This window comes from Colletotrichum gloeosporioides (genome assembly GCF_011800055.1).
Source record: "Colletotrichum gloeosporioides strain Lc1 chromosome Unknown consensus_56, whole genome shotgun sequence".
Taxonomy (NCBI): Eukaryota; Fungi; Ascomycota; class Sordariomycetes; order Glomerellales; family Glomerellaceae; genus Colletotrichum; species Colletotrichum gloeosporioides.
Genome location: NW_025544701.1, coordinates 85,535 through 99,184, shown reverse-complemented (window position 1 = coordinate 99,184; position 13,650 = coordinate 85,535). Strand labels below are relative to the sequence as shown.

Below are 13,650 nucleotides of genomic sequence, written 5' to 3'. Positions count from 1 at the left end.
GTCCTATTGTGTTGTTCATGCTGCGGAGCCCTGAGACACAGGCATTTAAGAGGTCGACTCGGTAACCTCATGATGTAAAATCATCTTTACACACGCATCTTCCCCTCACTTCAAGCGCCAAGATCATCAGCCGCACTACAACCTCGAGGATGCCTATCACCAAAGTCGACGTGACGCCTGCGCACGAGCAGAAGCAACTGGACGCCATGTCATGGCAGGAGCTGGTTGATAAAAAGAAGCAACAGCTTACTGATGCTATTCCAGCAAAGTGGAAGCTTGACGTCTCCTTAATCAAAGAACTGACAGAGGCAAATGGAGGTCGACTTCTTGAACTCGATCCTGCAAGAAGATCAGGGGTTCTAGACGATGTTGAGATCGACATCACTGAGAATTACTCTGCCGTGGAGCTCGTCAAAAAGATGACACTTGGCCGTCTAACGGCAACTCAAGTGGTGACGGCCTTCTGCAAAAGAGCCGCTGTTGCTCAGCAGCTTGTGAGTCCTTCCAATTTTGAGCCCGAGACACATTTCATGCACCTCGAGACGCAACTGACTGAAGTCGCAGACATCGTGTCTCACGGAGTCGTTCTATGATGAGGCCATCGCGCGAGCCAAGTTTCTAGATGATTATTACCGCGAAAATGGGAAGACTATCGGCTCACTTCACGGCCTACCGATCAGTCTAAAAGTACGCCTCCCCTGTTCAGTGTTCAGACTTGCTGATCCCTTCAGCTGACCGCTTAACCAGGACACCTTCAAAGTAGTGGGTTTCGACGCAACGGCGGGCTACGTCAACGGCCTGAAGTTGGGGCCCGCAACCACGAACTCGTGTTTGGTCAGCGTCTTGCTTGATGCAGGTGCGGTTCTCTATGTCAAGACGAACGTACCGCAGACTCTCATGGTTAGACATCCCTGAAGCACAGCCATCATCCTGCTAATCCGTTGTGAAGACCGCAGACTCGGAAAACCATATCTATGGCCGCACATTGAACCCTCACAATCTCAATCTCAACGCTGGCGGGTCGAGCGGAGGCGAAGGCGCTTTGGTAGCTTTTGGGGGATCACCGATCGGAGTTGGCACTGACATCGCCGGTTCCATTAGAATCCCGGCCATGTGCTGTGGAACCTACGGGTTCAAACCGACGAACCATCGGGTGCCCTATGGAAACCAGTCTGAAGGGCTTATCTTGAATCTTCCTGGTCCATTCCCGTCTGCTGGTCCAATTGCTAGCACCATGGAAGATCTCCAACTATTCATGAGTGCGGTCATCAATCAGCGCCCGGGAGCATACGATACCACCGCTCTTGATCTGCCTTGGCGAAAGCCAGCAGTCGGACAGAGCCTGCGACTCGGGGTGTTGGAAGAAGATCCTGCCTGGCCACTGCATCCGCCGGTTCGTCGAGCCTTCGAAGATGCCATCAACGCATTATCAGTGGCTGGTCACGAAGTCGTGCGGCTCCCGTATGACTACGAGCGTAGCGTTGACCTTGGGCTCAGGCTCTCGTACCAGTTCTTCGAACTGGCGCATCCTCCAGATGAAGACCTTGCAGCCGTCCTTGGTGAGCCATTGGTCAAGGCTGCTGAGGCGAGAATGCACCCATTTACAGCCAAGCCACGGCCTGTACCTAAGGACTTGGCAAAGCCGTGGCATCATCTGGATGACCTGGATGCCGCGCGCGCCAAGTTCGCCGAGACGTGGCACCGTACGTGGTTCGATCGCAAGCTGGATGCCATTGTGGCACCAGGGGCTGACAAGACCGCCGTGCCCCATGACACGTACGGTCTGATGCCATACACAGTGGTGTTCAATCTTCTTGACGTAAGTTGCGCCAGTCTCTCGCAATGAGCTCTGTTGGCTGATGAATTGGACAAGTACCCTTCCTGTCTGATACCTACTGGGCACGCATCAAAGACTTTAGATCCGGAACCTGTCAAAGCGCAGGACCCCTTCTTGCCAGACTGTGAGAGGCAAACTCATTCTGATATCCGTTGGAGACAAGCTGACATTTGGGGCACTGTTAGATGATCCGAGTGCAGTTGACGGAGCTCCCTGCGGCATTCAAATTGTAACCTTGAAGCTTAGAGATGAAGAATGTCTTGCCGCAGCGGCTGTCGTTGACAAGATCGTCAATGCCGACCGGCAGAAGTGAATAATGATCATGATCGCGTGTTGAGTAGAAAGATAGAGAAAATGTAGCTTTCGACACCATTAAGCTGTGAACAAAAACTTCAAACCAGTGTCCAGAATATAAAAGACAAGGCATTAAGAAATTTAAGAAGCTCATGATAGGTAGGCAACACAACTCTTAGGCACAATGGGCAAAAGTATGCGCCGAGGGGGAATCGAACCCCCGGCTCCCCGACGCTGCTTGATGGCAACGGAGAATTTTACCACTAAACCATCGGCGCTGTTTGAATCCCAATGATTCGATGTTCGGGGCAGTGTGTTTGGAGCCTAAGATGTGTGGTTGTGGATGTGGATCATTGCGGAACATTAGGGCTGGCTTAAATTGCAACTTGATGTTGACGACATGGGTCACGATGCCCTCATTTAGACACTAAACAATGGCGGAAGTGACGGAGTCGCGAAGTGGAGTATGCTGGAGAGGCATGGCCCAATTTGAAATTCAACTGGATAACATATGCGTCCTAATCATCCATGTACGTGCCGGCCCTCAATCCTTACTCGTGTGTGAATATACACTCGGCTTCCTTTGGAGCGCGCGATTGTCCCTCGTTTGATGTTTGCCTTGGACAATCATAAGGCTGGCGTTTGATAAGCTCCTCTTTTTGATCTCTGAGATGACTTCGCTAGCTGTGGATCCCAGTGTTTTGCGTGGGTCAATAACGCTTGATGAGCCGTCCAACTCAATAGACGTGGGTTGTGAGGCAGAGGCGGCGCGACCAATTATGAATGTTGTTGCCCTGTCATCACCATTTTGCAAGGCCAGAAATTCGGAGACAATAGCCGGGGTGGTCGCATCTTTGGTAATGTCAATCTGACGATATGTGATTCGATGGACGAGGGCATTGGGGACATTCGCTTTGATCCGCGCGTATTTCATGTTGACGGAAGCATCAGGGTCGGCAGCCTCAACGATGGCGACTTCGAGATTCTCGTTTTGGGCCAATTGAATGCCGAGCTTGACAGCGAAAAGGTCGTCTTCGGCTCCGGTGTACAACACGCGCACTGTCTTCTTGCCGCGCCGCTCAGCAGAGAAGAACCTCGCCGCGGACGGGTCTTGAAGCTCAGACAAGCTCACGCCGGAAACATGTCGTTGAAGTTGTCTAGGCTTCCTGACACCGGGCTCTGACTTGTCGAACAGTGTCGAGTCGATAAAAGTCGCGACAGCTGAAATATGCCGAGCTTCGTTGAAGATGTTGGACATGAGGTTGGGGAAATCGCCGCTGGTGATCGGATCACCTCTAGTAGTTGCACTGTAGAAGGAAGGTAACTCAGAAATAGTGCCAGTCTCGCTCCATGGGACGAGAATGAGATCGCTGCTGAGTTTGTTCGCCTGGGTAGCAAGTGTGTCCGCAAAAGAATCCTCAGGAACAACGGCAATCTGGCCGGAGATGACGACGTCTCTCGTGGTGTTGTTGGCGGAGGTACCGAAAGCTTTGATGATGGGGTCATGTCCGGCATAGTCCTCAATCTCTGAGACTTTCATGACCGACGAATTGCGCTCACTAAGCCCGACGAGTCGGCAGCCGTGGACCCGAAGTAATTCCTGATGAGGTACATCTTCTCCGGTGGCGAGGGCTGCATGATCGACAAGACCCTTTTCACCAGAGCGATGTCCGTGAATGTCGGCAGAGGAGCTCTTGGAGCTCGCGCTAGACTGGCCACTGGTAAACATCGAGATCGTGGAAAGGAGGCTTGAGAGGCCATCGGTTCGTAGGTAGACCAGGAGCTTGCTCGCGACCTCCTTTTGATCGTCCTCGTCCTCGCCATCGGCACCATGATGCACGATCGGCGTGCCATCCCAGTTGATCTTTCCTCTCTTCCACAAGTCAAGCTTCTGCTGGTACGACGGAGGATACAACCACATGACTAGGGGGGATGTGGCGAAGGTGGTGACGAGAGCCATGACGACGAACATCGTAAAGGTCCTTGTGCTGAGGATCTTGGCCTGGAGGCCGATGTTGAGGACGATGAGCTCAACGAGTCCCTTGCAAGACATCAGAGTGCCGATGGTGAATGATTCACGCCACACAAGACCGTTCATGCGGGCGCCAGCGGTACCTCCAATAACCTTACTGAAGAAAGCGACGAAGATGATGGCAACCACATAACCCCAGGTTCGACCACTGTCTAGTAGACCGAGATTGGTGTTGATTCCCGATAGGGCGAAAAACAACGGAACGAAGAGAGTTGAGATCAAATCTTCAATCTTTTCAGTGAGCTTGATGGCGAAACCTCCTTCGTGGGGACACATCAGGCCGACCATGAAGGCGCCAAAGATGGAATGGACGCCAATAATGCTCGTGAAGAAAGCAGAAGCTAGGACGAGGAGAAGCGTGAGGGCGACGACACCTTGGGTTGGGCCATTTTCCAGGCTCTTCGTTCTCCGGAGCACCCAGATGAAGGCCGGCCGAACGGCAAACCCAAGGAACAAGGCGAACCCTATGGAGACTAGCAGAATGTACACTGCAGTAACGCCAGCTCCGGAGTTGACGAGGGTGACGCACAAAGCGAGAAGAACCCAACCGACAACGTCGTTGGCGATACCGGACGTAAGGACTATCACACCAACCGTGGTGTTGAGCAGTTTCAAGGATGTCAAGATGCGACACAGGACCGGGAACGCGGTGATTGCCATTGCGACACCAATGAAGAGTGCGAACACTCCGAACGAAATGGGAGCAATTCCCGGCTCATTATGGAACTCGTTGTACAGTCCCCACGCAACTGCGACACCGAGACCAAAGGGGATGGCCATATCCAGAGTCGCGACGCTAATAGCAGTTCGCCAATTGCTGAGTAGATAGGATAGGTTGATCTCGAGACCGACAAGAAACAGGAAGAGAACGAGTCCGATGTTGGCTGCCAGTCGGAAGGGCGGCATGGAATTTGGAGGAAATATGGCTGCGGTGAAGCCGGGGATGCGACCGAGAACCGAGGGGCCGAGAAGAATACCCTGTGTTCTTGTGTTAGTCTTCGTGAAGTCACGGCAAGGCGCAACGCTACTAGACTCACAGCGATGACTTCAGCAATGACTCTCGGCTCGCGGATCTTAGACAGCGGCCAGTAGAGCAATCTAGTCAACGTGATGACAATGGTTGCTTGGATGATGAACATGATAATTGGGTCGGCGGGGTTGTAGACCGACGGATTCATGCCCTCGAAGATGCCGCCTTGTGAAGGAGCTCTGTCGCCCGTAGGCGTGGGCGTAGGCGCGACCGAAGTCGTCGCCGCTGTCAATGTCGACATGGCGACGGTCGCGATAGAGAGAATCGGCGTATTGAGGGCCTCAGATTGTGGTCTGTAGGTCTTGAGATTCTGGATGCTGAAGGGCTCAATCAACCGTGCTGGTATCGCAGCTGCGAGGCGAGTCGAACAAGAATCTCTTCTGTCAATTCGTGGGCAGCCTGACTGGCGGGGTGAACAAATTTAAGACAACCCCGCGGTATTCCTTCCCAAAGAGTAAAGTTATCCAAGACATCTTGGCCTCTGGGCTGCAGACATGTTCGGTGAGCAACTGCTGCATGTTGTCAGATCAGGATCCAGGCCTTTTCCGCCTTCAGAGGATGCCGTGGTGGCTGGACACCTCAAGACGAGATAGACAAGCGGCTTGGCGATTGACTAGCGGATTGCACCCGAAAGTGAGGATTGCATTGTAGGCCGTCTTTGGGTTGGCGCCAGGGGGCTTGGGAGCGAGGGATCGGAGACCTTGGCGTGCTCAGGCCAAGAGTTCAGCGTGAATCTGATGAGAATGTAGTGGACTGAGTTGGAAAGCCAAAGTATTCGGGAGGCATCTCGTGCTACCATGTAGCGCTTTACTGACTTACTTGGCAATGGCAGTGCGGCTGTCGTGTGATGGTAGATGGTAGCTTCTGATGACCCTGGCAAACCATGTGCTGTAAGTTGGCGGCGTAGGAGACACCGGCATCCCAGCCAGCCAAGATGCCCGGGAATCCTTTCGAATCAGTTGCTTGCTTGCCAGCGATGGCCACGCAATCTGGAGGGAATCGGGGGTCATGCTGCTTTCAGGTGGCTTCGGCCAAGGCTCTTGACCGCAACTATGTGAGGGCTGGCATGGACTGGGCTCTGCCATGCCTACAGTCTACACGCAGCTCGAGCATGTGAACTAATTAGACATATCATGAGGAAGTCTATCCACAACATTCGCCGTGCTTTTTTGACATGGCGACTGGGTGACAGTACCAATTGAACGGTTGACAGTATGCCCAGGCTACGGCTCGAATCCCCAATCGCTGCATCCTCCTGTAAAGTTTAGCCACGTCTCCCCGCATTCCCCTCAATTCGCATGATTTACAGGGCGCGTCGCTGGAGAATTAGTGGGATTGGCACACCGTCACCTGTCAGGCAGGCAATGTGCTTGAAAACAACTGGCGTATGACTTCCACGACGCGCTTCCAAATGGCCAAGGAACATCGTGCGATACGGATACTGCGTGGATAGGACTTTAGACCAGATCATTTGTTGCCATCCTAACACCTGATTGTTGAGTCTGAAAGCTGTTCTGGGCCACTCTGTTGGGAGCTGTACCACCGCTCCAGGCCGATTTTGAATACCTACCTACGTCAACGCTCAGCGGCTGCACTGGAAGTTCTCAGCACGAACCTGGCTGCTATTAATCAATGCAATCTTGAACAGCGACTCTCTCGGCACATCATGACAGACGTCCTAAACGCGTCTTTCATCATCTTATCTTCAATTCCGTCAGGTATAAGCTCGGAAACTTTTTCGGCGGTCGCTACGAAGCTCAGATCTGAGTGACCGCGTACTGTTTAGCAGCGTCAATCTCAACACAAAAAAACGGTTCTCTAAGGTCTTGACCTTCTCTGTTGCGACAGATAACCTTAGAGCCCGTCATAAACCCACCTATTGCCTATAGGAACCTGATTCGAGCATATCAAACGACTACAGTTACAGGGCGACCGCCGTTATGCATGATCAGTTCACCCAGACCAACACGAATGCGTACAATTGAACGCTGCTTCATCACGATTGACTGCATCGCGCTCGGTTGTCAGGAGGACGTGGGCCAGCTGTGGGGATCTTAGTCAGACTACCCGCCGTCCCATCCATCAATCACATCCTCGATAGTCTAGTGGTGAGGATATCGGCTTGTCATTAAAACGATTCGCCGGGGACCGGGGTTCAATTCCCCGTCGAGGAGATTCTCCTTTAACTTTTGCGCTTTTGATCTGTCATTTTCATAAAGGACTTATTATTATTTATTTATTTATCTTTTACAAAAGGAAAAGAAATCGCTTATAGGTAGGTTGAGCTGTTCTGCTATTTACAACTAAAACTTACTTAGCACTTAGGGGTAGAAACCTTTATTTTATATAAATATAGTGAAACCTTTCTCTCTAGGTAACTTAAGAAGTTAGTTAGATATGAGAAGTAAACACGAGGGGTGTTCTATTTCTCCGTGTCTATGTTGTTGTCTCTTCCCCTTTTAGAGCAGCGCGGCGGTTCTTTCCAGTCGGCACACAAATGCTCGCTAGCAATAGACCGTTCTGCATCCTTCCTTCAATAACTTCTAAGTTGCTGAGTGACACTCCTGTGTTTAAGCTGCCTGTGAAAAGAGCTGTAGCTGGTCACACGACTTGATACTAACTTTGTGGATGGCGCTTAAAGTCGTATGCAGATAGCTGTCAGAAGAGGTCTGCATCTATACTTCTTTTCTACCCGATCAACTCATAGTCAGGTTTCTGATCAGAGCAGTATTCTTCCACAGTGTTGAATTATAAAAGGCCTGGCTACTTATGTGCACGACGCCACAGCGATGGGCGAACTGGCTATTGATACGACATTGAATCGGGCTGATCATTTGTTTTAGTAGTGTCGACTCTTGATTATAACCTCAACTTCGCGAGTCGGAAACGCCAATGTCGAGCATATTGAATTTGCATATTGCCAACGAAGAATGAGTGGGATTATTGACTCATAGCTGACGAGCATGCGTATGATTAGAGCAGAGCGGTATCGCATCACGTCACATTCACTCGTCAAGCCGAGCCGTTTTAGCGTTGGTGAGAATTCGACAAGAAGGAAATTTAGCAAGATGTGTTTAAGAGTCCAGACTCAGTCACTGTCAGATGGAATCACATGTTCGGTTTCGGGTTGGGTGAACTGCTTCGTCCGCTACGTGACACAATTCGACGATATTGTATGGCTCAGTTTTTGCTGTCGCCTGTGTGCGCATGATAGTGTTTTGGGGTCGGAATCGCTCTCGGAATCAACCCCAGTTCCGCCCAGGACACAACGCTACCTCTCATTCGTTTCTGACATGCACGTTTATTTAGCGCGATATGTCATAGAATCAAGAATTCGACCTTAATGAAACCTCGTAGGGCCTAGATCTACGTCGCTTTCAGCCCTGTCGGTGCGAATTCGGTTTTTCTACACACTGTACGAGAACCTCGTTCTTCATCTAAAATGACTGCCAAGTTGCGAACCGGCACCGTGCTGTTTTCCGGCTGAAACGGCCGGTGGTATCATTCTTGTTGTCTCCTACCCCAACATGGGCCCAGCTGCCGTCACACAAGGAGACGAGAATGACTCGTTTCATAATGCTATTGGCGGGGATCTCGCTACACCCCCACCTGCCCCGTGAAAGCAAGAGAGGAAATCCATATAACTATGACTAAGGCCGCTCTCCGTAATCCACCGACCCGGAAGCCCGGCCTGCATCTCATGACTTTTTCCCAATCTGGCCAAGATACAATTATTGCTCTCCTTGGCCACAATCAGGTCCGAACCAACATTGTCTCATCCCACCGGGGCCATACCAAGTCTTCTATGACTATGTTATTTTAAGCCTCAACGCACGACTCTCGGCATACCGCAGCTGGCAGATAGCTCCATGCCTACTCAGTTCTATCGCCGTTCGAGAAACGGTGAGTCTCATGTACACGATGCGCTTTGCGAGGGCCTCGCTAACCTTATTCGCATAGGGTGTGTGACTTGCAGAGCCGCTCGTATCAAATGCGACGAGGCGCACCCGCTCTGTAAGCAGTGCGAACGCCGCGGCGTAGCATGTGGCGGTTACAAAGTCAAGCTGAAGTGGGTTGAGGCCAGCGATGTTAGCCCGGATAGTCAGGCCTCGACCAAGAGTGTTGTCAAGCCCAGAAGCTCACTGGCGATATGCCCCTCATCTAAGACGGCAAAGGCTATTCAATGCAAGAAGCTCGCGAACAGCTCGACTGCCTTAATTCGAAATCCAACAACAGGACCTCGTCTCCACTCTTCGTCGGATGTATTCATCTTCACACATTGGTCGAAGTCGTTACCCGATTTGGTGTATCCGAATCCAGAGGAATACGTGAGTGTGCGAGAGCCATATTTGGCCTTCGTCTGGCAGCAAGATTCCATCCTTCTACCGGCAGTTCTTGCTGCCGGCGCGTCACATCTGTTCGCTCTGGGGGTTGTTACACAAGAAGAGGTTCTAGAAAGAAAACAACGAGCTCTGGGTCAAATGGTGGCTTGTGTACAGCAACAGAAAAGATTGTCGCCAACCAAGACTCAGCACAAATTGCCGTTGTATGTAAGCGAGGAAGCCATCGCCGCGTCTCTAGCATTGATCGGCTTGGAGATCATGCAAGGATCAGACACCTGCATCATTCGTCCTCTGATCAGGGGCACAAGGGCCCAGCTTGAAGAACGAACGCTCCTGTTACAAGCGATGAGCGGTTGTTCTCAACTTGAGAAGCCGACTCCCATGATGTCGGTTAACATCAAAATGCTGGCTTACATGGACGCGGTGTGTTGCGTTCCCTGCGCGAGGAAGCCCGTGTTCGACCGTCAATTTTGGCAAAGTATGATCCAACCCCATTGCAACACGTATGCGAAGCGGTACCCAGACATCGTATTCGGGTACACAACCGACATACTACCGTTAATGGGAGAGTCTGGCGCGTTGGTTGAGGATTTCCTCAGCGGGGCGATAACACCCGAGTCCTTCGTACTATCTCGGTACTGTTTATTGCAAGAGCTGAACACTTGCTGCAGAGAGTTACCTGCAGCAGTACAACAGCCATTTTGTGAAGGGACTGATTCCGACACACTGGAAAGCCACAGGATAAGAACAGGAAACGCCTGTATCGCAGCGGCCCTCTCCTTCGGGCTTGCGATGCAGATCTTCCTTCTTCGCGCCGACGATGGCGACTCGAGTACAACGTGGACAGATCAACCGTTGAAGCAGTCGTTAGCTCTGGTTGAGCAGCTATCCGAGGCAGTACTAGCGGTTCCTGTCGACACCTTTGCGTCCACGATGATGATCTGGCCAATGTTTGTACTCGGTTGTGAAACCATGCCGGTTAGCTCACGGCGACACCAAGTCGAACTTCGACTTGAAAAAATGCTTGAGAAGAATGGACTCCTCAATATTTCGGTTGCTCTCGAATTGCTAAGGAACAGGATATGGAAAATTGACGGCGTTCAACAAGGAGTCAAATCAGACGAAAAGTCTCCATCGACAACTGGGACTGGTTCATACTCGCAAAGTGATTGGGTCAGATATTGTTGGGCGGAAAAGTTAGAGTTATGTGCGGCGTAGCATCAGGTTACCACGGGTTAGCTTTGAAAAGGACTTGATGGGACAGGCTGGGAAGCGTCAAGGAGTATGAGTTATTGATATCAATATTGCTATTTTGATTCTAATTATCTACATATACACGCTTTGAGTAATTTTGGACAGGGAAAATGTGACTGGCACACAAAAATATAGACAGGAAGGAAAGGGGTATCTCGCCGGTTTCCGTTTAGTACAAATGATTCACTTTGCAACCTTTTTCGCCTGCTCCTCCAGTGTCCGAATAAGTTTGCTTTTTTGCCGAATGTTCTTGCCCCACTTAAGAAAGATGAAAGGAATGGGCATGAGCACCACTTCGGCGACACCAATAGTGATACCCGCGATGCGCGGGGTGAGCGCATGATACATGCTCTTGCCCACGATGACGAGCACAGCGCCCAAGATTGACCTGAAAACGAGGTTGCCTGCAGAGGCGGAGGTGGCATACATGCCGAAGACATTTGAGATGTAGCCAGTGCCGTAAATGAAAACAAGGCCGAAGCCGTATCCAAAGGGAACGCCTGACAGAATGCTCCAGTAAAAGGGAATTTCGATGGGAAGGGATGTTAGCGCGAACGCCAGCTGGCCGACTGGTTCGAGCACAGCGCCGATACAGATGAGAAGAACGGTGGCTTCCGGCTCAGGCTTGCCTGTCTCCGGGTTTTTGGGTTGGCGCTGAACGAGTTTTCGTAGCAAGGGCTCGGTAGCGAGGACGAGGGCGATGCCGACGAACACTCCGAGGAAAGCAAGTCCCGAGATTGATGTGGACCAGCCTCGTTCGTCTTGGAAGATGATAGGGAAAGCGACGTATGCCAACTGCACAATGGCATAGATGACTGAGATGTAGATGTTCCAGAACATCAAGACAGGCTCAGTGAAAGACAAAATGAAAGGTCGAGAGATGGAGGTGCGGATTCTGCGGAAGAGCGGGACGGAGTCGTCGAAGTCAGACCAGTAACGGTGGTCGCCTTCCTCCACTCTCCTCGTCATCGCCTTCTTCCTTAGAAGTGTCGGGCGGTATGTTTCAGGGACGGTCATGATGAACAAGGCGCCCACAGCCGTTGAGATGAGCGACATCCAGTTCAGAGACCTCCAGCCCCAGGCTTCAACCATGAAACCACCCTGAGGGTATGTCAGCTCATCCTCGAGACCAAAGGAGATGACATATGTACTTACGATGAGAGGTCCCAGCACCGGGCCGTTGAGTGGACCAAAGGAGTAAACTGAGATGGCGAGAGGAAGATACTTGGGGTCGGTGATGTCCATGATCGATCCAGCAACGTTGGAAAGCATGACACTTCCGGCGACAGCTCTGTTGTGACGTCAGTATGTTGTCACGACTAATGGGGGCTTGGAATCACATACCCTAAGAAACGGGCGACGATGACCATCGTAAAGTTCGTCGCGAGAGCTGCCATGGGAATCAAAGCCAGGAAGACACTGAGGCCACCGATGTACATAGGTCTTCGACCGAATGTCTCACTTAGCGGCGCCATGATGAGGGCACCCAACGCCAGGCCGACGAGGTAGAGTGAGATACCAAGCAATGGTAGTGACTGGTTGGTGACGCCGAGCTCCGGGACCATTGAGTTGATGCCACTAGAGTAGGCGGTGGAATAGATACCAGTGGCTAGGGTGGTGAAGGCGAACATGCCGATGACGAGGATCCGGTAGGCTACGGACCAGCACTTTGGGTCGTCAGGATCACCAGGATAGAAGTCGACACGGAATGCCTTGAGAGCCTTGGGGACGTCATCGTCCTCGCCCTTTTCTTGTTGTTGCTGCTGCTGCTGTTCGTACTTCTCGAAATCCTTCACGTCAAAGTCGAAGTCGGGGACGTAGAACGACCACCGAGGTGGGAGGTTCGTCTTCTCGTTGAACACTCCATCGATGTACTCGTTGGCGACGGGGAAGTATGACAGTCGGCTTAGGCGTGGTAAACGTTCGTAGGTCTCTGCGATGGGGAAGCGTTGGCTTCTCCTCATCCATGAGCTTCGAGCATTGATGAAGGAATGCCGCGCTGGAGGCGGTCTAGGCGGCAGAGGCGCGAATCTGGTCTGCTTTGCCTGGTTCGGTGGGAAGAAGTTCAGCCTGTCCGGGTCAGGCACTTGCAGCGACATGATTGTATGCTCCTGGGGTGAGAGAAGGAGGAGAGCTCAGTCAACGATGGGCCTCAATGAGTGATAACTGCAGACACTAGGGACGGGAACCCGCCAAAGGCCCGGTCTCACCCTATCAGGAAGAGACGGCCGGTCCCCAAGGGGGCGAGAAGCGCCCATTTCGGCTCGTTGCTTGTGCAATGCATGTCTTGGACAACCCAACGATGGCGGCTAATACGCAGTCCTCCCCACATGGGGGTACGTCAAATGTCGTCAATGTAGCCGCGAACTCGGCGTGGCTGATGAGCACTCTCCTTGGGGACCCCGGCTCCGAGGATCAACGGGGGCCTCCTTTGTGCGGATCGACACTATCGCAGCGGTCCCCCGGGCATGATTAATTTCTCTGAGAGCTCCTGAATCAACTAGACCTCGGGGCTCCACCAGCAGTCGTCCGCAGCTCAGCCTATCCCTGGGACTACGCGTCAAGCCCGACAACCCCACGTGCCGTGACAGCTGGCGTTATAACACACTGTTTTAAGGACTGTGATCGGATATGCCGTGGGTCCCGTTGATCGAATCAATGCGACTCAGGGCAGGTTTCTCGAAGAGCACTAGGAACCCCCTGTCGGTCGATGGTCCGCGCCCCCTAAATTTTCCTGGTTCTGCACGGGCGATCCTCCTGCAGGGGTAACAGTGGCAGGATATGCAGCATTGTTCACAGTGACCGCTGCTGATAGGGAACGAAAACAAGCAAACAGCATCCCAGGTGCCGTGTTTGGAGC

General features: G+C 52.0%; 4 protein-coding genes across 4 annotated transcripts; 2 read left to right on the top strand and 2 right to left on the bottom strand.

Annotated features, from left to right (window-relative positions):
• Positions 1-149: 149 nt before the first annotated feature.
• Positions 150-2,150, top strand: GCG54_00011773 (Acetamidase; the record flags this gene model as incomplete). The annotated part of the gene is made up of 5 exons (XM_045411668.1): positions 150-494; positions 565-687; positions 748-900; positions 950-1,819; positions 1,920-2,150. 5 exons carry the CDS (start codon positions 150-152, stop codon positions 2,148-2,150), a joined length of 1,722 nt encoding a protein of 573 aa, XP_045262266.1.
• Positions 2,151-2,675: 525 nt separating this feature from the next.
• On the bottom strand, positions 2,676-5,434 carry GCG54_00011772 (K(+)/H(+) antiporter 1; the record flags this gene model as incomplete). The annotated part of the gene is made up of 2 exons (XM_045411667.1): positions 2,676-5,141; positions 5,201-5,434. The coding sequence occupies 2 exons, from the start codon at positions 5,432-5,434 to the stop codon at positions 2,676-2,678; spliced, it is 2,700 nt and encodes an 899-aa protein (XP_045262265.1).
• A 3,628-nt stretch (positions 5,435-9,062) lies between these two features.
• GCG54_00011771 (uncharacterized protein) lies at positions 9,063-10,243 on the top strand (the record flags this gene model as incomplete). Its single annotated transcript, XM_045411666.1, has 3 exons — positions 9,063-9,096; positions 9,154-10,160; positions 10,208-10,243. The coding sequence occupies 3 exons, from the start codon at positions 9,063-9,065 to the stop codon at positions 10,241-10,243; spliced, it is 1,077 nt and encodes a 358-aa protein (XP_045262264.1).
• A 730-nt stretch (positions 10,244-10,973) lies between these two features.
• GCG54_00011770 (Efflux pump FUB11) lies at positions 10,974-12,889 on the bottom strand (the record flags this gene model as incomplete). The annotated part of the gene is made up of 2 exons (XM_045411665.1): positions 10,974-12,081; positions 12,135-12,889. The coding sequence occupies 2 exons, from the start codon at positions 12,887-12,889 to the stop codon at positions 10,974-10,976; spliced, it is 1,863 nt and encodes a 620-aa protein (XP_045262263.1).
• Between the last annotated feature and the right edge of the window lie 761 nt (positions 12,890-13,650).